Raw genomic sequence first — 24,272 nt, 5'->3', positions numbered from 1 at the left:
GAATCTCTGTCTCTTTGGCTGATTTTTCTGATGTCTGGAATGTCATAATTAAAAGTGTGCTATGTCTTTATAAGGATTATAGATATCTCTTAGGAAGGTAGTTTGCTATGTTTCTTCATCAACAGCCTAATATTAGATTAAGGCAATTGCCAGCTAAGAATGTTTTTAATATTAGGAACTAAAACAATTCAAAGCATTGAATGCAAAGTCTAGGATCTAGAGATGTTAAAAAAAAAAAAAAAAACCCTAATCACTTGGGGAGTCACTGAGAATAATGATATAATTAAATGAGAAGGAACAGATTAGTCAAGATGCTCTGAAAGAGAAAGTGAAATAGAAGAGGTTATTAAAGGAATATCTTACTATTTTACATTTATTTTTAAAACGTATTTATTTTATTCTATTTGAAGAATACAGAGATGTTCTTTAGACTGGATTACTCCAAAATGTTCATAACAGCCAGGGCTCAGCGAGGGGAAAGCTAGGATCCCCGAACTCCATCCAAGTCTCCCCTGTGGGTGCCAGGGACCTAACAACTTGAACCAGTGCCTCCCAAAGTGCCCACTAGCAGGAAGGGAGAATCATGGCAGACTCTGGACTCAACTCAAGTACTCCAATATAGGATTCGGGCATCTTAACTCCTGTACTGAATCCCAGCCCCTCATATTACATTTTTAAAAATACCATTTTCTTGTAGTACATGCTGAAAGTAACTGGTCCAAAGCTCAAGAAAAATCTGAAATTCGGAATGGTTCTAAACAAAGTCTGAGTACAAAAGGAGTCAGGAAAAATTGATAAAATTTTAAAATGTTAAAAGCAGAATTTATCACAAAGTTGTAGCAGATCTATTTTTTGGTTAGTACAGAAAGAAATCCTTCTCTTTATGCCTCGCTAAATAAACTTGCAGGGTATTAAGCATTTCTGTTGTACAAACATGCTGTGCAACTTCTCAGATTCACACTGACATTAGCATTTGTGATAACTGTGTATAGCACTTTCATTCACTCCTGAAAATAATTAACTGAGAATCTGTTGAACACTTCCATCAGTGTAGATTGAAAAATTATTTCCATCTATGTTATGAAATGACTTTTTAATTCTTTAACTGCATCAGATGTAAACAAATATTTCGTACTCACATAAGCTAAGGAGAAGAAAATGGTTCTTTCAAGAGTGATGTAAACAGTATATAACAAAATTTGGATGTTTAGAGAACTTTGAAATAAAAAATTAGATCAGTAGTTCTCTACAGGGGACTATTTTGTCCCCCAGGGAATATTTTGTAATGTGCAGAGACGTTTTGGCTATCACAACTCTGGAAACATTTTTGGAATCCAATGGGTAAAGTCCAGATGCTGCTAAACATCTTACAGTACACAGGAGAGCATGCAAATATACACACTTGCACACACATACAAATTGTCCAGCCCCAAATTCAGTAGTGAATTGAGAAACCCAAGTTATCTGTAGCCTTAGGACCCTAAATTGCTTATTTAACCAGCTCAAGGTGGTATGATCACGGTATCACAAAATGGATGGACTCTTTAATGCAATCGGACGGTTTCAAAATATTAGCAAGCCAGTGATTCAGTCTGCTAAATAGAATTCATCTGAAGTGCGGTTTAAGCATGGAGAGCATCTTCATCACTGGCAAAAGCTGGCTTATAAATATGTTTTCTGTGAAAAAGAGCACTCGAATTTTAGGAGGAATTTCCCAAATAATTGCATAAAAAGGAAAAAATAGAAAAAAAAATTCTTTGCACTAAATTTTCAGAGAGAGTAAAGAGGAAGGTCTGTGTTAACATGTGACAAAATTTACTAACTGATGGTCATTTTTATTTTTGCCACAAGTATTTTCAAATAACTTAGTTTCCTATGTTTTGTTTTCCTACTTTTGTTTTCTTAAATTTTGGCATGATAAACTGTAACATTTTTACCATTTATTAATGAAAAAAGTCTCTATTCATTGATCTTTTTAAAAAATGGGAGTATTTGAATGTAAAATTCTAGCGACTGTTTGCACCATAATCTATGCATTCCAGACCTGCAAATCAGATTAATTTGAGATTTTTCTAATCATTACATTGTGATTTCTTTCTTCACTATAATGCCAAGTCTCAAGAACTAGCTTGGGTTAATAAGAATTTTGAAGTCATCTGTTCATACTAGACTCTACTGAAAATGCACAATAAAGTTGTTGACTGGCTGATAGAGGAATGAGTAGTTTGTACTTTAAAAAATAGTCTCTTCCTTGATTATGTTTTGAATGAGGTATTTGGACACTTTTATGAGGAAGTGAACTAAGTTGTTTGTTCTTTTACTTTTTAGCTAAGAATGAAACCTTGGCATTACCTGCTGAATCTAAGACCCCGGAGGTTGAAAAGATCCCAGCACAGCCCATAACAGGTAATGAGATCCCTATGCTACTGACCTTAAAGGAAAAAAAAAAAAAAAAAAAAAACTAAAATTTACAACTAGTAGGTTATCTACAAGCCTATATTTTATTCAGTGAAGAGATGGTAGAAAATTGATTTTGATCATAAATACAAAGCATTAAGTGATTGTATTTCTTTAATGTTTGGGAGAACAGCAGATACAAATGAACTGTTGAATACTAAAACAGATATGTAATATGAAAACTATGCTTTTCACTCTAAATGAAAGTTGTTAACCTCAACAGTCAAATATTTTATGCTAAAATGTAATGCATGGTTCTCCTTTCCCTTAACATGAAGTCATGAGACTGTTTTCCATTTCTTCACTTCCATAGTTGATCAGTTTAGCAAAGTGTCATATATTCCTCACAAAATCCATAGCCTTATGTACAGAAAAAATCCCTAAAATCATTTAGAAACATGTCTCTGGTAGATTAACAGCCATAGTGTAGAGAATATACTTCCGTAAAAATCATTTAATGAATAAATGCAGTAAGCATTTTCATTATACTTTGTCATGTTACCAACAAATATTCAACATTTTTTGTCTTGAATCAAACTACCCAATCCAGTCCACTTGGGAGACATTAATCTCTGAACCACAGAGTTTTTGCCAAAGCAATACCATCTTCTCCAGGGCTTGATGAAACAAACATCTGGCAAGGTTTTCCTGCAAGCCACATTTAGCAAAGGAGCTAGGATCTAAAGTGAATTTTTTTAAATCATAAAATTGCCATAACTTGAAACATCAGTGACATTTGCCTTGCACTAAACTTTTGGACTCGTTATGAGCCCAGAGAAGATGAAAATTGCTATAGCAATAAAATAACTTCATGAAACACATTCAAGTAGGACTATTTCTGACCTAGCAAATGATGTGGTTCCATATAAGGAGCAGAATGAACCTTTCATCCCCACCTTCATGGGCACTGGAACAGAAGTAGAAGCTACTCAAGCTATTGGGACAATCCATTTGGATGAAATTCCTGAAAAAAAGTGTATGCACAACCCAAGGGGTGACTCCAAGTCCTTTTCTGCCTCGAAGATTTTACCCAGTTTGCCTAATTATGTTTTTTCTCTTGGCACAGTGTCTGATGAGAGTCTACAGATTTCTCAGTTTGCTGCCAAACCTTCCTCAGAATTTTCCACTTCAGAAATACTTAGGCAAAGCACCACAATGTATTATTCAGTGTTGTGTTTATTTCATGTACTTACCCTGAAAAATTCTGGGATTTTCTAGCTAACGATTCATTCCAGATCTCAGGGATCTTGGTTCTTATTTCTCTGAAACTATTTACCTGACTTTTTTGTTTCCCTAACCCAGCATCTATGATTAAACATTGGAATCCTGTGTCCACACATTTGATCTTCCTGGTCCCAATTTCAGCCTATTTCCAAACTTCACATATGGATCACAGTTTGAGGGAGAAATTTCATGCTGTAGTAACTCTTAAGTTAATCTTTTAGCCTTGGGTCATTCTGTTATTTGCCCACCTATTCATTCATGTGTTCAGTTATTATCACTATTACTACTGGTAACAGTAAATCAATACTAGAGCATTGCACTAAGCCTTGAACATAAAGAAAAAGGCAGACAAATTAAAAAAATATGATTAAGCAGAATGTATTAATGGAGATGGGGGCACAATGCTATTTAAGAGCACAAAGGAAGTGGACCAAACTCAGAAGGAGAGGGGTCGGGGTGGAGTGTCAGTTCACCCACCGAGCCAAGGGGTCCTTGACAATGGCAGCTTGAAAAGCAGTGGGCTGTATAAAGGTTAGTTTAATTCTCAAGGGCAACAAAAGGTGTGATCTTTGATTGCTTCATCATCTTATCTTAATTTGTAAAGTCGTCTTTTTTACCTTTCAGTGACGCCTGAAACAGTACCAAGAACCACTAAACCCACTGTGTCTAGTGCATTAGACCTGTCAGAAACAACCCTAGGTAATTCCGAGAACTCTTTTTTTTTTCTTTAAAACATATACAAATCCCAATACTGAGGAAAGTAACCCTAACTCCCTTTCTGTACCCCACTCTCTTTCCCCTCTCCTTCTGTCCTCTTCCTGCTCTTTGCTTCTTCATTTCCCCTTTCCTCTTCCACCTGTTTCCCTCCTTCTGGAGGTAATTTTCCAATTTCTTGAACCCACCCTATTGAAGAGGTACCAATGTGCCTTAATCCTGATGACTGATGGTTTAGGCTGGTCTGGATGGTAGAGGCCAGCTGTGTGCCCATTTTAACCAGTCTCTTGGGCTTGCAGACACAATACCAGCCTTTTAGTGCCCAGAGCTTGGAGAAATGGGGAAACCTGGAAGTCTTGGCTCTGTCTACCCTTTCTGCTTAAATTGGCTTTTGGAAGTCTTATGCATACTAAACCTGGGGAGAAGCCCCCAAAGTGTTGTATTTTTTCATAAGAATTTTCTGTCATTCATGTTAGTTACTACTTGGCCCAAGTGACTCTAACCTGCTTTTGTTGTTGGCTCTTTTCCCCTGAAGAAAAGGAGTAGTATGTATTTTGTTGTGTACTTGTGATGTGGCTCTTCCCTCATACTCTGCAGTACTTTGAACATATACCTTCAAATTTTCTCATCTGTGTGACTTTTCTGGGAAGATCCCTTTCTTCCTTCAAAAGGCATAGGCTGCTCAGTGTGCACATGAGTCTCTGGTGTGAAACATGCAGTGCACAGTCAGGATTAAACCACAACATGAAATCCCTGGTCAAGAGGTTGCTAACACATTATTCTTTATTGCAGTTCTCAGTGAAAGGACTCCAGAAATATCACAAACAATTCTAATACCTAAGTTTGAATTGCCACTGAGCACTCTAGGTAAAAATTTTTAAATGCTGCAACTTATTACCTTGGAAATTGTATGCATGCTTTAGCACAGTTTACTCAAATTCATCTCTTTGCAGTGAACAAAACAACTAATGACTTAGAGCACAATAAGTTCCCAACATCCAAACCTTTAAATGTGGCACAATTTTTACAATTTAGGATCCAAAGAGGGTCTGCCTATGCCTATTATAAATCCTTTGGATGTTTATCTTTTGGGTGATCATATTTTGATTCTATATTGATTCTTCTAATTCAAAATCATTGTGTCACTGAAAAGATTGGTAATTTTTGCATTTTCTCTAAATGTTTTTATTTAATTCTCACTTTTGACAGAAAATATATTGATATTTCTGCAGATTGCTTCTTAGAATTCTTTGAGTGCAGTATTTTTAAATGGAGAGAGAAACATAAATAAATCCATGTAGTTGCCAAAATTCTATTTTTAAAGCTATTTGGACATTTTGTTTTTTTAAAGATTTATTTTATTTATTTGAAGAGTTACAGAGAGAGGTCAAGACAGAGAGAGAGGTCTTTCATCTTCTGGTTCACTCCCCAATTGGCCACAAGGGCCAGAGCTGCGCCAATCCGAAGCCAGGAACCAGGAGCTTCTTCCAGGTCTCCCACATGGGTGCAGAGGCCCAAGGGCTTGGGCCATCTTCTACTGCTTTCCCAGGAAATAGCAGAGAGCTGGATCAGAAGTGGAACAGCCAGGACTAGAACTGGCAGCCATATGGGATGCTGACGCTTCAGGCCATGGCTTTAACCCCATGCACCACAGCGTTGGCCCCTATTTGGACATTTTCTACCTCAAATGTATGTGTGCTTGGTGTGAATTCAAGTGAGATATGTGACGAACACCTGTAAAGATAGCTGAAGAATCAAAAATGAGTTTTAATAAGGGTGGTTAAAACCAGCCCAGAAACTCAGATTTAGTGACTTGATTGTGAAAATCTATAAAAGAAACTTTATTATATTAAATTATATTACCCAGCTTTGAAACATAAATATTAGTAAAGGTTCCATACCTTACATGATACAATTTGCTTTCTTGTGTGTTTTGTTGTTACTGTTGTTTGTTTTTGCAAGCTTGAGATTTTAAAAGCTTTTCTCTGTTACTTGTACCTCAGGTCATAACTTCCCTGTGTATTTCATTCCAGCTCCAAAAAGGCTTCCAGAATTTCCTGAGGCAAAAACACTCTTCCCTTTTGAGAAAACTGAGGGATCCTTGGGTAATAAGAGCACCTTACCTTTGATATTGCAGGAGTGGGTGGTGATTGCTTAGTTCTGTAGCAGGCATTTACCAGGTTCTATCTCTGCAAACCTCACCGCACTGATGAATTCAGTGAACTCAGGCAGACAAGTGGTTAATTTGGTTTTTAAAAAAGTAACTTAACTATTGGGTTGGGTTTTCTACCAATTTAGTAAAAACCAGAGTCTGTTAACTCTACAAAACCCATTTGGTTAGTTTTCTGTCCTTAAAAGTACTATGAGTTTGACACCAAACTCTGGTCTTTTTCTAGCTGCTAATCAAATGCTTTTTGGATTGATTTATATTGATTTCTTCCCAATGTCTAATGACTTTTCATTGGATTAATGGTGCTTTTTATTGCAGGCTCTGGTAGCCACTTAACCATACCAGCAACCAGTTTCTCTTTTCTCCTCTAAAAACACAGTCAGCAAATTCTGTTTCTTTTCAATATAGCATCAAGTGAAACCCCATGGATTGTACCAACAGCTAAAAGATCTGAAGATTCCAAAGTTCCTCGGCCTCAAACGGGTAATTGCATTCTTTTTTAAGAAAATACATAATACCAAGAATGTTAACTTCTTTGTTTCTATTTTTATAGAATTCTTAATAGATATGTTTTGTGGTAAGTGGAAAGCCTATAATGCATTCTTGCTACTTAGATGAATCCCATTTTTTCCCCCAATACAAAAGCGCAATGGTTTTGCACTTGGTTTAGAGATGTGTTTTAATTGCTGGACATGCTGAACATGAACTGTGAGTTGGCACACTGGTTTTTCTAAAGATCTCATTAGTGGCATGAGATCAGTACCACAGATAATTATCATCCTGCTTCTGATTTAACAGTGTGAGATTAATGTTCCACTTGCAGGTAGGTATTTCTTTTTCAGCAAAATAATTCACAAAATGTTTGAGAGCATACCACCTGGAGGATGTTCTACTGATTTCTGCAGCGTGTGATTATGTCATGATGCAGAGGGCACACCAGTTCTTTGGAGTTACAGATTTGGTTTCTAGTCTTGGCTCTCCCACTAATCGTGGACTTGGTTGTTTTCTCTACTTGTCTGGGCATTGGTTTCCCCTTTTGTAAAAAGGGGTAATTGACTATTTTTTCTCTTGATAATTATTGTGTGACACCATTCAAATTAATTGGAGTGCCTTCCCTTTTTAAAAAGACTTTTCAACCAAATTTCGCCTGTCTTTTCTATGAGGCCTAGAAGTCAGCTAAAGATGATATTCAGCATATGAGAATGATAAGAAAACCTCAGAAATCATCCTTTCTGATTGCTTCTGTAATTTTGTTGTTTTCGGGTTTGTATTTTCATTTTTGTGAACTTTCTAGTTATGGTTTATTTTTAGGTATATATCATGTAGGACATAATGTAGTTAGAAGCTAATATAATAAAAATTAAACATGCCAGCATTTTCTGATAGAGGGCTTGGTTTGGGAAAGGTTGAGAATCAGTCCTCGGACATATTGATATTAATCAAATTGTCTTTTCTGTCGAGTATAACAGGCTCTGATCTAGCAAAAGATTCAATATGACATCAAATTAAAGGTGCATGTCTGTTATACTCTCCCCTACTTTCCAGTCATAGGAATTCACTTGAATGTTGGCCATGCCAATTCAGAGAACCTCAAGTTGGAACTTACTATGATGTGATTCTCCTACTCACTGGGTGCAAAAATACCTTCACCAGGTGGCCACATGGCCCATCTATCAGTGTCAGCTCCACCCCCATCCTGAGATGCACTGCTCCTACTTCCCTGCCCACCCCACCCCTGCCAGCAAAGTGGTTTTTTGATTTTTTGACAAGCAGAGTGGACAGTGAGAGAGAGAGACAGAGAGAAAGGTCTTCCTTTGCCATTGGTTCACCCTCCAATGGCCGCCGCGGCCGGCGCGCTGCGGCCAGCGCACTGCAATGATCCGAAGGCAGGAGCCAGGTGCTTCTCCTGGTCTCCCATGGGGTGCAGGGCCCAAGCACTTGGGCCATCCTCCACTGCACTCCCTGGCCACAGCAGAGAGCTGGCCTGGAAGAGGGGCAACCGAGACAGAATCCGGTGCCCTGTGTGCCAGCGCTGCAAGGCGGAGGATTAGCTTATTGAGCCGTGGCACCGGCCCTTGCCAGCAAAGTTTTAAAAAGACCTGTCCCTGAACATGTGGCTCTCTTTCTCTCCATCTCCTGACCTCTGTTCTCTTTCTGTCTCTGGATCTCTCTCTCTTATACTCTCGTATGCTCTTCTCCCTCTTTTCCTTCTTTGCCCCTTCCCTCCGGTCTGTAGGTTTTCCCCCAATAAACTCCTTTTTTTTTGTTTTTTAAGGGAGAAACACCTTCAGCAATTCAGTTTATCTGAGTCTAAAATCTGGGTGCTGGTAGGGTTTCATAATGAGTCTCCATCTAGTTCATTTAACCATCACACAGGTGCAGCTGTACTGTAACAAATGGAAACTAGCCTGGGTGCATATGTAAGGTTTTTATCTGCTGTACCATGGCAGGTCTGGCTGTAACCACCATATTCTCAAGAGTGCCATATCTCCCAAACGAAATGCTTTTGGGGCCTCCAGGCAAAATAAACACTTGGGCCTCTTCATCTCTTAACTTTTGGGATATCATGTAGGGTTTCCAGGTTTCCTTTAAGCAGCATCTAGTATTTGCCTTCTATGATTCTTCAAGAGCAAACTGACCAAAGTCTCAAGAAACCATTTATGACCTGTTAGTGCCTATGACATGAACTAGACATAAAGCCTGCATCAAACCAGATGTTAAGAGTGGAAAAGATATGTTCAGGAGTGAAGGTTGCAGAATCACAGAGACAAAAAGGAGATATTTGCCTTTAATCCAAGAAAAGGGATATTCTAGTCTTGCCCTGGTGGAACAAGGACAATGGTTAATGCAGTAGGAAGATGCCTTATTATTCAACTTCCTCAGTACTTCCAGGACCACCCTAGGCTGCCAGAGAACTTTAAGCTGTTGACTCCCAACCCCCTCTGGACAAAAGGTTGGGATTTGTTGTGGACTGCTACAGCAATATACTAGGTGATGATTCTAGGTGTGGGCACTGGTGCCTGACATTCCTAGCCTGCCCTAATAACTTCTAATTTTTATATCTCTGCTACTTGGAATGGTCCTTGAACCAGCAGTATTAGTGAATTTGTTGCAAAGGCAGAGCCTTGGGCTCCACTCTAGATCTTGTGAATGTATCAGGATCTGCTCTCACACAAGATCTCTCACAGGATCCTTGGGTGGTTTTTATGAGCATTCAGATTTGAGAAGCACTTACTTTATCACTATAGTCTGTAATATTTTACATCAGGTGTGGATCAACACTAGGACAATAGACCTCAACTTAAGACTAACTTCTCAAAGTGGATGATTAAGTCTGTATTGCTTCTGCTAATGTACAGTGTTCCTGTATACAGTCTAGGATGTGTTCTATGACATCTTCCTAACTTATGTTGTTTCAAATTAAAATTTAGCAACATATACATTATTTGTCACTTAAAGAACTGATATGGTTATGCAATCCTTCCATTCATTTCATCCTTGTTTCTCTTGATTTGGTGTGAATTTGTACATGCACTATGTTTCTATTTCCTACTTAGTATTCACATATGTGATTATTTTAGTTTCCATTTAACAGATAGCTTCCTGATTCCATGTATTGAGAATTAAGAAAATATGTAGAGATAGATCTTGAATTCTGGCCCTCAAAACCATTAGTCTTAGTTTTAGTTTTATCTTTTGAAGAAACAATATATCTCAACTGGTATTAATGGCATTATTATAGTAAAATGAATGCATTTTGCTTCCTCCATTTTGATATAGTGCATCTATATTTAGTATCAGTTTCCTTCGGCCAAAGACTAGCAAAATAAGTCTATAGTTGAACAAATTTTGGTTTATCATTACAACGGTGGATGACACAGACTATAGGGAACTAGGGGATCCCTTAGTCAGAAATGGCTTACTGTAGGATTGGGGGGGGGGGAGGGTTCAAGGAAGTATAGTTTTGCTCTGTATTGAACACAGTCAAAAGTGGGAATAATTCCAAGATTGAATATCTCATAATTCTTTACTAGATGGCAAGATGAGCATCTGTGATTGATAAAAAAAAAAAACTGCAGTGTCCCATATTAGCTAGAATGTGAGGAGGGTAATATTTGTGGTCTGGATAGTGTTTATGTTTTTGCCTGTGTTCCACATGATTACACACTGGTCTTGTTCTTGTTTTGATCCATGCTAATCACAGAGTGGTCTCATGTAGCATGGGATTGACATTGTTGATATTTAACTGGAAACCACCACAGCCTACCTGTGAATGCCAGGCCAACTGCTGGATGTTCTTCTCTTGATCAACCATTAAATGTGATTTATAATTGCCTCTTGTAAAATTTATTCTATGATGTTTACTGGATTTGTGTTCCACATTTATATTTTACATCAAAAAATCAGAATGAGTATTATCAAGCTTATGCACCATTTTTAAATATAAAAGACTATATGGGAATTCTAACTTGCATGCTAAATACTGAAATCCCTGAGTCATTTCAGTAATTTTTGGCAACCATGAGACAGGATATTTGAGGTTTGGAATATCCCAGGATATCTGAGTTGTGTAGTCATCAAATACATTCTTCCCCACTTTTGGTCTATTTGACCTTGGCCCCATACTCTGTAATCCTCCATCAGTGCTACATTTTGTGATTTCATTTTTGGAATTACATTTTATATTAAACCTTCTATAAAGTATGTTTAAGTAGGGTTGATTTATTTTTATTTTCTTGGCAAATATAATTTTCCATGAAGCATGTAAAGGAAATAAATATGTTCTATAATTACATACCACAATGTACAATTACTTATGTTTTGTATTAAAAGAAAGTTGACCACATTTTAGAAATACTTAAGTGCTTGTGACAATCATTCAGGAAAAAGTCTTTTTGACAATGCAATAGAATCACTCTTATTCTCTTTTGGAAGGTAGCCAGATAAATATACTCTTGGTGTAATTACAAAGTGAGTTCAAAAAACCTCTTAATACCTCCATCTCAGATGAATCATGCAGGTACATTCATGAGCACATCCTTGTTGGATCACTTCTCCACTGGAATCCTACAGTTAGCGTTTACATGGCAGCCTTCTTCTAATGGATTCAAAGAGCTTTGTGTCTACCATCATGCTGAGCCTTCCAAAGTCCCTGGAAGCTGACAGAGTTCTTTTAAGAAGATAAGTGTGAGGTTTATCTCTGAACAGGTAGAAGAGCAAAAACTAGACTTGTTCATTCTTCTCTTCAATACCAAGCCATACCATGTCAAAAGTGAAATAATATCATAGACCTTGCTTTGAATATTTGAGAACAGCTTTCACAACAGATAGAATTAAATGTTTTTATGGGAGCCATATGCTACTAAGTTGTGTAAGAAACATTAAATGATGCGTGAGGGGCTCACCAGGCCCTTAAGTTTGTTCATAATATGAATATGAAAATGTGAACTACCAGGTGAGACAGAGCTGATAAAAACCAGTTCAACTATTTACTGGTTAAATGATATGTTTAAAGTTATTTAACCTCTCAGAAGGTTAACTTCAGCTTTCCAATCTGTAAAATAAAAATAGTATACAAATTTTCCATTTTGTGGAAACAGAAAATTATGACATTAAGCCATAGAAATAATGTACAAATCATACAATATGATAATACTTCATAAAGTTCATGGAAAATAGAATTAAAAGGTAAATTTATTTTGGTTAAAAAAAAAACTTGAAACCCATGCATATAGAAGTCTTCACAAAGTTCATGAAAAATGTATTATAGAAAAACTATACATGGATTTCAAAAATTTTTACAACAAAACGTTTAGTTCCATTATCCTTTACCTTTTTAGAATTTTTACTTTATTTTAGTGAGAGATAGAAAAACAGCTGCCATCTACTGATTCACTCCCCAGATGCACACAGACTTATCTGAGTCATGCTGCACACTCAGGGTTTGTAACGTGAGATGCGACAGCTCAACAGTACATAAAGGATACCCCAGGATTGCCTCCTTAATACCATAAACTTACATTCTCTGCATCCCATCTCCCACCATATCAGCTATCCCAAACTTCCTAGATTGCTGGGTATAGTCAGTCATCACTATCATTACAATTTTTATTTCTTTTACTCAATTATTTAGTGAAAGGAAGAAAAAAAAAAAACAAGACTTAATGCTCATGTATAAATGAGGCTACCAAATAATCCATGAGTTTTTATTTTGCTTCAGTAATGATGTTAAAGTGGAATGGTCAAGATGTGTGCACTGTCCTTCCCAGAGGTCCTGCTCCCCTGAGGACCAACATCTCACCCTTGGGAGCTCTAAGGCAGGGATGGTGAATCTCATCACAGAGTCCCTCTTTGTTCCAAATGGTGGCCTGGATCACTCTGGGCTTTGAGGCACTGTCCAGGCTCAGTGAGGAAAATGATGCCATGACCAACTTACTGTGTTTTCTGCAGGCAAACACAGAGATGGGAGCAGCAATACAAATGCTCTGAATCTATCACCCCTCTTCATACAGTTTAGAAGGGGTTGGGGGATGCAATTGGAAAGGAGTTGTTTGTAGCTTGATGGTGCCATCATGGTTAAGTCTCTTTAATTTACTTGACCATCCCTGTAAAAAACGGTACCAAGGCCATTTCAAAATCAAATGAAAAGAAAATGGTAGCAAACCAGGATGGTTCAGCATGTTTGCTTTCATCCTTGAGCCCCTTCCACCTATTCTTCCCCAAAATGTCCAGATAAATTCCAAATTTACTGTGACTTGTTAGTAAGGCTTCTTGTGGTATAATTATTTCTTCTTGAATCATAAACAGTAGTAATCTCTTAGAGACTTCAATATACAAAATCTCAGGACTGAAGATGATAGGTCTTAATTTTTTTTTTTTTTTTGAGAGGTACTTGACAGAGCAGTTGACACACTGCTTGGGATGCCCGCTCTTAGAGTATCACAGGGCTTGGGTTCCATCTTCACTCTGCTTCCCATCCCAGATTGCTGCTAATTTCTCCCTGGGAGGTGGAAGGTAATGGCTCAAGTTCCTGGGTCCCTGCCACCCATATGGAAGATGCTGGTTGATTTAGTTCCATGCTCCTGGCTTCAGCCTAGCCTAGTCCTGGCTGCTGAGGGCATTTGGGGGGTAAATCAGCAAATGGGATCTATTACCTCCCACACTCCTGTGTGTGTCTCCTCCTCCCTCTCCCCTCTCCCCATACCTTTCAAATAAATAATAAGCATAGTGGGAGCTTCCTTTAGAAAGTCTTCACTAATTATTTTCAGTGTTAAATTGTTTTAATACTTTGCAGAACTAATCAATTGTAGTATATACTTAAGCATTATAAATCAGTAAAAGACTTGAAAGCTGAAGTGATGAGAATGCACAAGGAGTGGTATATTGGTTGGAAAATTTCATTCACAAACGGTTTGCTTGGAGCAGTTGAAAGAGGTAATCTACATGTGGACCTTATTGCTTGCCCTTTGAGGTGTTGATTAGCACGTATCTAGCCCACCCAACTTGATGAAACCCTAGAGAGGAGGAAAAGTCCGAATGAGTGGCGGTGTTGATGCTTTGAGAGCAGGAAAATAGAATTCAAGTATAGCAGATGGTTTGCAAATTCCCTGTGGCCTTGTGGAGATTTATAGCCTCAGCCTTTGATTTCATTTTTGTGCAGACAATATTTTTACAAATTTCGAGGCCAACCAGAAAGGCATTTTGTTTTTCCATTAGCTGAAGAAAGCTTTCTTCATGTATTTAGATGGTATGGAGAACTCTGGTGGTGTGTTTTTCTCTTCAGGCTTCTACTTGTATTTTTTCATTGCAGCTCTGTGTATGTTTTTAGAATCCTAGTTCCATGGCACGAAATGGCCACACAAGCATATGACAGACATTTGCATAGTTGAGAAAAAGATTTGTATATCATAAAATAATTTCAAAATATGTTCATTTTTTTTTACCAGAATGTCATTGATCCTTTTGAAGAGATGCAATTACCCAGGTGTCAAACTTATTTATTTTAATGGACATCTTGTCAATAAATGCCATTGATTAGCCACTAGGTCCCTGGCTCTGGAATGAATTAACCTTGGAGTGCTTCATGAGTATGACAGCCTAGTTCTACCTTAATGAAATCTTTTGCCTGAGAATTTATGGTGAAAAAGGAAAGTCTTTTTTTATTTAATAGATATGAATTTACAAAGTACAACTTTTTAATTGTTGCAGCTTTTTCCCCCATAATCTCCCTTCTACCCGGAAGCATCCCATCTCCCACTCCCTCTCCCATCCCATTCTTCATCAGGATTCATTTTCAATTATCTTTATATACAGAAGATCAACTTAGTACATACTAAATAAAGATTTCAACAGACTGCATCCACACAGCAACACAAAGAGTACTGTTCGAGTAGTAGTTTTGCCGTTAATTCTCATAGTACAACACATTAAGGACAGAGATTCTACAAGGGGAGCAGGTGCACAGTGACTCCCATTGTTGATTTAACAATTGACACTCTTATTTATGATGTCAGTAATCACCCAAGGCTCTTGTCATGAGCTGTCAAGGCCATGGAAGCCTTTTGAGTTCACCAACTCTGATCTTATCTAGACAAAGCCATAGTCAAAGTGGAAGTTCTCTCCTCCCTTCAGAGAAAGATACCTCCTTCTCCAATGGCGCATTCTTTCCACTGGGATCTCATTCACCGAGATCTTTCAAAAGGAAAGTCTTTCACATAGTTATTGATTGCAGGGAAATTGATTAAAATCAAGTGATGAATTCTTGATCATTTGAAATGCTTTGTGTGCCATCATGCTTTTCCAAGACAATACCAATGCATTTTTGTTGTGGAATTTTTTTTTTTTTTTTTTTGGAGAGGCAGAATGGACAGTGAGAGAGAGACAGAGAGAAAGGCCTTCCTTTGCCGTTGGTTCACCCTCCAATGGCCGCCGTGGCCAGCGCGCTGTGGCCAGCATACCGCAATGATCTGAAGGCAGGAGCCAGGGGCTTCTCCTGGTCTCCCATGGGGTGCAGGGCCCAAGCACTTGGGCCATCCTCCACTGCACTCCCGGGCCACAGCAGAGAACTCTCCTGGAAGAGGGGCAACCGGGACAGAATCCGGCACCCCGACTGGGACTCGAACCCGGTGTGCCGGTGCCGCAAGGCAGAGGATTAGCCAAGTGAGCCGCAGCGCCAGCCTGTTGTGGAATTTACATCTAATCCATTTTTCAAAGTAAATATATAGAATTAACAAAACACCGCCGGCGCCGTGGCTCAATAGGCTAATCCTCCGCCTTGCGGCACTGGCACACCGGGTTCTAGTCCCGGTCAGGGCACCGGATTCTGCCCTGGTTTCCCCTCTTCCAGGCCAGCTCTCTGCTGTGGCCAGGGAGTGCAGTGGAGGATGGCCCAAGTGCTTGGGCCCTGCACCCCATGGGAGACCAGGAGAAGCACCTGGCTCCTGCCTTCGGATCGTTGCAGTGCGCTGGCCGCAGCGCGCCGGCCGCGGCGACCATTGGAGGGTGAACCAATGGCAAAGGAAGACCTTTCTGTCTGTCTCTCTCTCTCACTGTCCACTCTGCCTGTCAAAAAAAAAAAAAAAAAAAAAAAAAAAACACCCACTAAGAGAAGTGGTTTTAGGAAGTTGTAGAGTAAATGACTGTGCAGGTTATTTTATATTTTCTTTTTGAAAAATCTGAAAGTAAAATTTAGTTATGGCTGTTAAGTGATACGGTTTTTCAAAAGAAATTAATATTGCTTCTCATAAGCTTTTACTTGAACTACCGTTTTCCCTTTTAGTGTTATATTGCCTCTATAACGTTTGATCCTGTGAATGTAAGATCAAAGATTCTGCTTCATGTCAGATAGCTGTAGTGCCTCATCCACTGAAGTCAGCATAAGTCAGTACAGTAGCATACCTGAAAAGACAAGACCCCCAACTTTTTGCTATTTATCAATCTTATAGCTGGAGCACACCTTTAGAAACCAGGCCTAACAATTTCATGAATTTTACTTAAGTATAAACTTGCATGTATGAGTACAAAGGCTTTATAAAGAGATCAAGAGTTGCCGATTTTTAGAGCATTTCGTTTTCAACCCTGTCCTCTGCTCTGATTATCTGTGAGTTAAAGGATCTGAGTGGCTCATGAATAAAGTGAGGTAGTGATGGGTTTCTCAAATCTACTCAAACAACATGAAATTTTGAGGAACAATGGTGTGTTTTAAGCACTCCTTTTCTCAACTCTCAGAAACTACAGAAACATATACCAAGGACAATTGTGTTATATTGACAATCTTTTTAGGAAAAAAAAATGAGAAAATATTTGTAAGAGATCTAACAATTGGGAATGTCCAGACATGAGCCACAGTTGTGGGAGGAAGGTCAAAGGTAGGCTTCTCTTTTTTCCATAAATGTTTTGTGGGAATAACTTGAGTGAGATTGGCAGCCTAGTTTGGACCCTCCAGGATGGAAAGGAATGTTAATACAGAGAATAAGGGAAAAGAAGGTAAATAAGGGTCATCGTTTAGAACAAAAATACTGACTATAGGAAAATTGTTCCAGTGTCACCAGATGAAAGGAAAATTTGGGAGTTAGTATAACATAAAGACAGTCATGCAATTTTTCGAAGGTTACAAGAACTAAGCTATTCATAAGTACTCATCTAGTAGGAGAGAATTAAGTATAAATTGGAAAATGTTTTCATAGTTTAATTAGTAATAGAGTTGGTCTGCTGCATCCATGACTTAAAATTGGCTTAAAGCACACCTATGATTAGAAACTGCCAACATTTTTATTCTTTAAATGATTCTTACTGTCTCTAAAATTGCAGCTAGGGTAAATAAAGAACACTTTACAGGGTAATATAATAGACATATTCTCAGAATATGAGTGCATATTAGCTTGCAATAATCTATTTTTGAAGGTTTGTAAAGCAGTGGATTCCCCTTCACAAGCTGAAATGCTCCCTACCTTTTCAATAAATGGGGCAATATACTCTCTGGTTTCAGAGGATGTCACATGTGGTATGATGTCTTTATTACAGCTTCAGCCAGCGTGCTTGAAAATCATTAAAGTGTCACTGAATTACAAGTAACCCCAGCCAGTAAGCCTTCCTGTGAATGCCCTCATATTTTTTTTTTCTGTCCACCCATTTGAATGAGCAAGGAAGGTCTCATCTAGCTCCTAGGAGTTCATGCTTTCCCTAGCCCTCTCAATGCCATAGCAACGACCTACTGTATATAAAACAGAACACTTTTATGTGATTTTTTGCTTGCAGGATCAACTCTTAACATGAACATGAAAATTGTCCAGTTATTAAAATCATTCGGTCTTTAAGACTCATCCTGCTTTCTTTATTTTGTGTGGAATATAAAATTGATGTTTAAATCCACCTAGATTGTGGAAGGGGTCATGGCTCCATAGAGGAACATAGGAAGAAAGATGCCTCTATACAAGACGGGAGGGAGGGTACCAGCATAATCCATGTCCCAGCCATGCTGATCCTGGTCCTATTGATGGACTGGAAAACACCTTGTGACTTCAACTTCGTTATCAAACAGAGATAACATTCCATGATCTATGAATTAGGGGAAACACTTTAATTCCTTTAGTTCTCAGGAGTGTTAAAAGGGTTGAATAAGCTGGTAATTGAGAAGTTACTGGGCCACATGCAAAGTGCTGGCCAAACAAAAGTCAACAGGATGGGAACTTTTACTAAGCAGGAAGACTGAGCAGCAGGCTGTGTGGATAGCCTCAGTGTGGCTGCTGCTTCCTTCTTTAGAACCCTCTCCCCACACCATTGTCTGACTTTATTTATCTTTATCCTCTTTGAAGCTCTTTGATCTGGAGCTGGCACCTTTTCCCTGTACATATATAACACTATGTTCACATCACCTCAGAGACCAGTGCTAAGGCTTGCTTTGTAAAGCCCTGCAATTTAGGGTCAGAAGGACTAAAAGCAAGTCTTGGTTGCAAAGCCAGCAGCCCACACCCCTAGCACCTAGATAAAACTGTCTTGCACACAGCATTAGAATATGTCATGAACTCTTTCAGAACTGATCACAGTTAACATCTCTTTGTTTTACCTTTTTTTTTGTTTGTTTTTTAAGCAACTTACGATGCTATCTCAAGCCCTACATCTTCAGATGAGCCTGAAATAGCAGAACCCCACACAGGTATACCTAGCTTCTCAATTCTGTCTCTGGGTCTCAGGTGTTCCTTTTAGTTTTGGCAGAGCAAAAAAAGTATAGAGCTGCACAGGGAGTTGTAACCATCTGTCAGGGAGACTAATTGTACCCATACTTCCCAGTGAGTATTCTTTACATCCAGAGTGAATTTAAATTTTACCGCATGAGGAAGATGCAGATGCATTGGATCGCCAGTGAGGGAATGTGGTGTAATGGCCTATTGCTGTACTGCATGGAGTCCTTCTAGAAAGGTTTTTTAGTTTTTTGGTTTTTTTGTTTTTTTAAGATTTATTTATTTGAAAGAGTTACACACAGAGAGGAGGAGAGGCAGAGAGAGAGGTCTTCCATCTACTGGTTCACTCCCCAGTTGGCTGCGACAGCCATAGCTGCACCAATCCGAAGCCAGGAGCTTCTTCTTGGTATCCCACATGGGTGCAGGGGCCCAAGGACTTGGGCCATCTTTTACTACTTTCCCAGGCCACAGCAGAGAGCTGGATCAGAAATGGCACAACAGGGACTCAAACCAGCACCCATCTGGGATGCCAGCACTGTAGGACTACACCACAGTGCTGGCTCCAAAGTTTTTTAGTTTTAAAACATTTTCTCTCTCTCTCACTATCCACTCTGCCTGTCCAAAAAAAAAAGTTTTCTGTAAAACAAAAAATGCCAGGCAAATGCTTGGGGCAGTTGGACATCTAGTGGATAGAGATCAAGAGTAAATTCTCACTGGGCAAAGGACAGCACTAAACATCATAGATCTAGGGTGAGAAATCCTGCTCTGGAACAATCACGTCATTCTTTTGTCTATAGATGTGCAGTTGGATGTCATTTTTACCATCCATTTACTGATCCATAATGAGTTAAATCCAGCCCAATAGTTCCTTCTAGTAAGTGTTTCTTAAGCACCTACTAAATCAGGTATTGTAGGAGGTCTCTTCCAGGCAGAGGCATGTGTCTGTCGTTTTTCGTAAGTGTGACCTTATCTTGCCATCACTTATCACATGATAAAAAGAAAGGTCAGTAATTTTAAACAACAGAAAATAAGAAAAAAGACAATGTGAATTCAGTTCAAACTCATGAAGCAGAAGGGAAGAAATGAGGAAAACCAATGTGAAATGAGGTGAATAAATGAAACCCTGTTTTATCATGCTTTCTAATATCTGAAGTGTGTATGTTTTCAAGAAGTGAGTTCATCTTCAACTCCTAATGGATCACTAGCTTAAAAATGGTGGTCAGCAATCCCTCAAGTGTTCTTGATGTTTTTCTTCATGTGAGGCATGATTTATTACTCATGAATTTGTATTTTATTCCTGGGACCTTCTGCTTTTATAAATGTTGACGTTTATTCCAACAGCAACAAGTGAGCCTATTCTGGATTCTGTCCCACCTAAAACTTCTAGAACTCTTGAACAGCCAAGGGCAACACTGGGTAATGTTTTTAACAGAAAACTCATACTTTCTTTCCCATTAAAAAAAAATCCACGTGAATGCCTTTCTTCCAAATGACCATTTCATCCCATCACATCTAATCATGTATCTCTTTCCTATTTCTAAATGTAAATGCTTAGATTTTTGAATGCAGACGTCTCCTGTTCAATTTGGGGCTCTCTTTTATTTCTGACTTAGTAGATGATGTCTTTTCCATCCCTAAAGCTGTGAAAAGCTTTGAAACTGCATGGACCTTCATCACCCACGTCCTCTCATCTCACGTGTCTGTGGCATGATTCACCTCACTTCGTGTACTGAGCTTGCCTGGAGTCAGCTACTGAACAATGACCATTCTAGCCTTGTCCCCACCTTAAGTCGTCATTTCATCCACCAGTTCTCAAGATTACCTGCCTTTTTCATCCTTCATCATGTTCTCGTGGCATGTGCTGTGTGTCATTTAAAAGCATGTTAAAATTCTTATAATACCTCATTTTAACTGGAATCATTTGTTGGGGCGGGGTGTTTGTACTTTCAGCTCCAAGTGAAACACCATTTGTTCCTCAAAAACTGGAAATCTTTAGCAGTCCTGAAGGGCAACCTGCAACATCTGGTAACTAATGACATTGTGTAGTTATGTGCTTCAAAAGAATTGGTGAAGCGACCAAAAGGGATCAGTCATGTTGGCCTCTTCAGAATAGTTTCAGTACAAAATGTTTCCCTTCGTTTTCTACCATGAGATGCTTCAAAGAACTGAATTTTCCATCATATTTAGCCTTACAGTAATCCTCAAAGAATTCCCGTAATCCTGGTATCTATATATTTCAAATAATTATTTTTCCTGTGTTTCTTCCAGCTTTGCCAAATGGAAAATAGAATTATAGATGACAATTTTTTAAAATAAATTAGTCATCCCTTATCATTCCACTGGTCCAAGGGACTGTCATCTCTTACCTTTTTTTTTTTTTTTTTTTTAAGGTTTATATAGTTATTTGAAAGAAAGAGTTGTAGAGAAAAAGGGAGAGACAGAGATCTTCCATTTCCTGGTCCTCTCCCCAAATAGCCACAGCTAGACTGGGACAGGCCAAAGCCAGGAACCTATAACTCCATCCAGGTCTCCCACAGAGGTGTGGGGCACTTGGGCCATCTTCTGCTGCTTTCCAAGGCACATTAGCAGGCAACTGGATTGGAAGTTGAGCAGCTAGAACAAAGTTGGTGTTCATATGGGATGCCAGCATTGCAGGCAGTGGCCAAACCCACTGTACCACATGCCAGCACTGATAATTATAAGTTCTGAAATTTCAAGGTCAGTGCCATGGTCTAGTGGGTAAAGCCACCACTTGGGGCAATGGCACACCAGTTCAAGTTTCAGCTGCTCCACTTCTGATCTGGCTCCCTGCTAATGGCCTGGTAAAGCAGCAAAGGATGGCCCAAGGGGCTTGGGCTCCTGCCAGCCGTGTGGGAGACCCAGAGGGAGATTGTGGGTCCTGGCTTCAGATCAGTGCAGCTCCAGCCATTTGGCCATCTGGGGAGTGAATCAGTGAATAGAAGATCTTTCTCTATGCCTTTCAAATAAATTTTTTAAAAAGTTCTGAAATTTCTAGAAGTTCTAAATCCCAGATTTTATCTTTCCCTTTGCTATCCAGTGTCATCCTTTTTGATTTTTGGTTGTATCATGTGTTCTGAAATACCTCAGCAATACTCACATCCCAGTCCATTTAATTGAACGATATGTCTTCAGTTCCATTTAGCCCAATCAGCACTTACTGTCTACTGTGTATAAAGCACAGCTCTTGCATTCAAGATGTTTACAAGCTATAGACACGATCCAGCTAACACCCGAGAAATGTCATTTATCAAGGCTATAATATTTTTCTTCCAGCTCCCCAGAAAACTACATCTACCCCTTCTACACATAAACGACGCCCCAGGCCCAAAACACCAAGAACCAAACCTGGTAAATGATTGTCTCTTTAACCTTTTCAGAATATTTAACTCCAAATAGATAGCATCCATCTCCTCATTAAAAGATGTGATAGAAATAGGTTAGTTTCATTATAAAATTTGAAGTTAACTAGCAATCATTTACAATGCAATATTTCCAAAACAATGTCTGCAATAAATTCTACTAAAATTATGTGATATTTAAATAGGTGAATATTGGTATAAACCTAGAAACAAGCCCTACCTTGATGGCGTTAGAGTGAGATGTACAGTGTGAGGCATTTCGTTGTTGTCTGCATCTATGTCAAAGCCGTGTCTAGGTGGGCGGGGCTTGTTTTGGTGCCTGCCACATTTTCAGCTTTGCTCTAGGGCAGTGACTAAGCTGGAGCAGGCAGTACTCCAGCTTTCAAACTACTTACGATCTTAAGAAGATAAGGCACGACAGGAGAGGACAGCATAAGATTATGCAACTTACTTCTGAGACTACAATATTTATGTAGAATCTCCCAGAAAGAAAGAACTGAAAATATAGACCTCAAAATATATATAGGATTTGGACAGAGGAAAGAGGAGACCAGCATGTATTACACCATACAGTTTAATATACTCAGAGTCCTGCTTGACAATGTAGGCTTTGTTTATTCCACTGTAATATAAATACAATTTTGTGTGACCTATCCTGTGATGACAGCCTAAAAATTCTGTCCCTAAACTTTACTCACTGTAGACGTTAATACTGCTAAATACAATGGGATTTTAAAAGGATCATCCCATTCCTTCTTGGCAAAGATCTTTTTATTATCTCTTGGATATCTTAATATTTGTTTTCCTTTCCATTACCAGAAAGAACTACAACAAGTCCTGGAACAATTACATCTAAAATTCCTAAAAAACTTGAACCTACACGAACAACCCTGGGTAAAAATAATATGTCCTTAGTTAATGTGGTTTTTCATTTCACCATGGAAATTCTAGTACCCCAGCTTTTATGTAATGAGCCAATAGCTTTTCTAAGTGGTTCATTTGGACAAAGCTCAATATCACGGAGAGTATAGTCACTGCATGGGTGTCATGACTGTGAGTAGCTGGCCTTATTATTGGTGGATCTGAACTCAATATTCAGACACCATTCTGTGCCATAGAAAGTTGGTGAACCACAACTGCTTCCTTGTCTATTTGGTCATAGTAGAAGTTGGGTCCTGTATATAGTTCTCCATTTTTTGAGAAAGGCCTTCAAGTTCAACTTTGGACTTCATTCGGAAAAATTATGTACTGTGTTTTAACAGTCCTTAAGTAGCATTTCTGTATACTTCATATTATGACATTATACCTATCAGTATTAATTTTCCCTAAGTGATTAAAGACTTTGCTGTGACTGAGAAATATGAAGGAACGGTGGAAAATAATTGATTTTCCTTAATCTTAGGTTGAAATCACTGTCTTTACTTTTTAAGGTTATTGTGACTAATTTAGTGGCTTTGTGATTTTTTGGGGGCTAAATCTACTCTTAGTATATTTTTCTAAACTAGGGTGAAAATTTTCACTGTATTTCTGTTAAATGCTTCTATGTGACTGAAGCATGAAATATTATTTTAATGGGATGTTTCCAGAATCTTCCAAGATGATGCATTCCTTCCACTGAATGTATAGTTTATTTTTAGGTTTTCCTTCTGTGGTTTTAGACATTGAAATGCTTAAAAATTGATTTGTTGATGACTTTGTTTCTTTATTTTTCCAGCTCCCAGTAAAACACAGTTTATTTCTTTGAAACCTAAACTACCTCTCAGCCCAGAAGTGATACACACCAGACCCGGTAATTACCCTGAACTGCTTAATACTCTAAAAGTAGGGTTGCAACTTTTTGGAGCAAGAACTTTTGATATTCACATTAGTTTCAGATGTTTTTTCCATGAAAAGTGCAAAACTGCAATGAAATGATCTCATCTTACCCAGCTGCTTCGATATTATCACAGTGTTGCTCTGAGCTGTGTGGAGGATCCTTATGTTCATGAACATCAGAGAGAAAACACAGAAATCTGACGATGTGAATGATTGAGGATCCCCTTGTCTAGGACTACAAAGTCCTCCCTAGTACCACAACTGACTGGAATTCTGCACAATGAGGAATAGCTTTTCAGCTGGAAAGGGGAGAAGGGTTTCCATTCTCTAATA

At 38.6% G+C, this 24,272-nt stretch overlaps 1 protein-coding gene across 31 annotated transcripts in view; it reads left to right on the top strand.

Annotated features, from left to right (window-relative positions):
• ABI3BP (ABI family member 3 binding protein) overlaps positions 1 to 24,272 on the top strand; it is a 298,516-nt gene that overhangs the window by 168,843 nt on the left and 105,401 nt on the right. For 22 of the 31 annotated variants that reach the window (XM_062207047.1, XM_062207032.1, XM_062207040.1 and 19 more), the window contains exons 10-20: positions 2,329 to 2,406; positions 4,306 to 4,380; positions 5,188 to 5,262; positions 6,429 to 6,500; positions 6,974 to 7,048; positions 18,654 to 18,719; positions 20,086 to 20,160; positions 20,695 to 20,769; positions 22,039 to 22,113; positions 22,944 to 23,018; positions 23,839 to 23,913. In XM_062207047.1, the coding sequence (XP_062063031.1) occupies positions 2,329 to 2,406; positions 4,306 to 4,380; positions 5,188 to 5,262; positions 6,429 to 6,500; positions 6,974 to 7,048; positions 18,654 to 18,719; positions 20,086 to 20,160; positions 20,695 to 20,769; positions 22,039 to 22,113; positions 22,944 to 23,018; positions 23,839 to 23,913 (816 nt within the window). The remainder of the gene's footprint in view (positions 1 to 2,328; positions 2,407 to 4,305; positions 4,381 to 5,187; positions 5,263 to 6,428; positions 6,501 to 6,973; positions 7,049 to 18,653; positions 18,720 to 20,085; positions 20,161 to 20,694; positions 20,770 to 22,038; positions 22,114 to 22,943; positions 23,019 to 23,838; positions 23,914 to 24,272) is intronic. The other 9 variants (XM_062207129.1, XM_062207059.1, XM_062207128.1 and 6 more) reach the window with 4 other exon arrangements.

The sequence above is a fragment of the Lepus europaeus genome, chromosome 2 (assembly GCF_033115175.1).
Source record: "Lepus europaeus isolate LE1 chromosome 2, mLepTim1.pri, whole genome shotgun sequence".
Lineage (NCBI taxonomy): Eukaryota > Metazoa > Chordata > Mammalia > Lagomorpha > Leporidae > Lepus > Lepus europaeus.
This window is presented reverse-complemented; position numbering and strand designations above follow the sequence as displayed.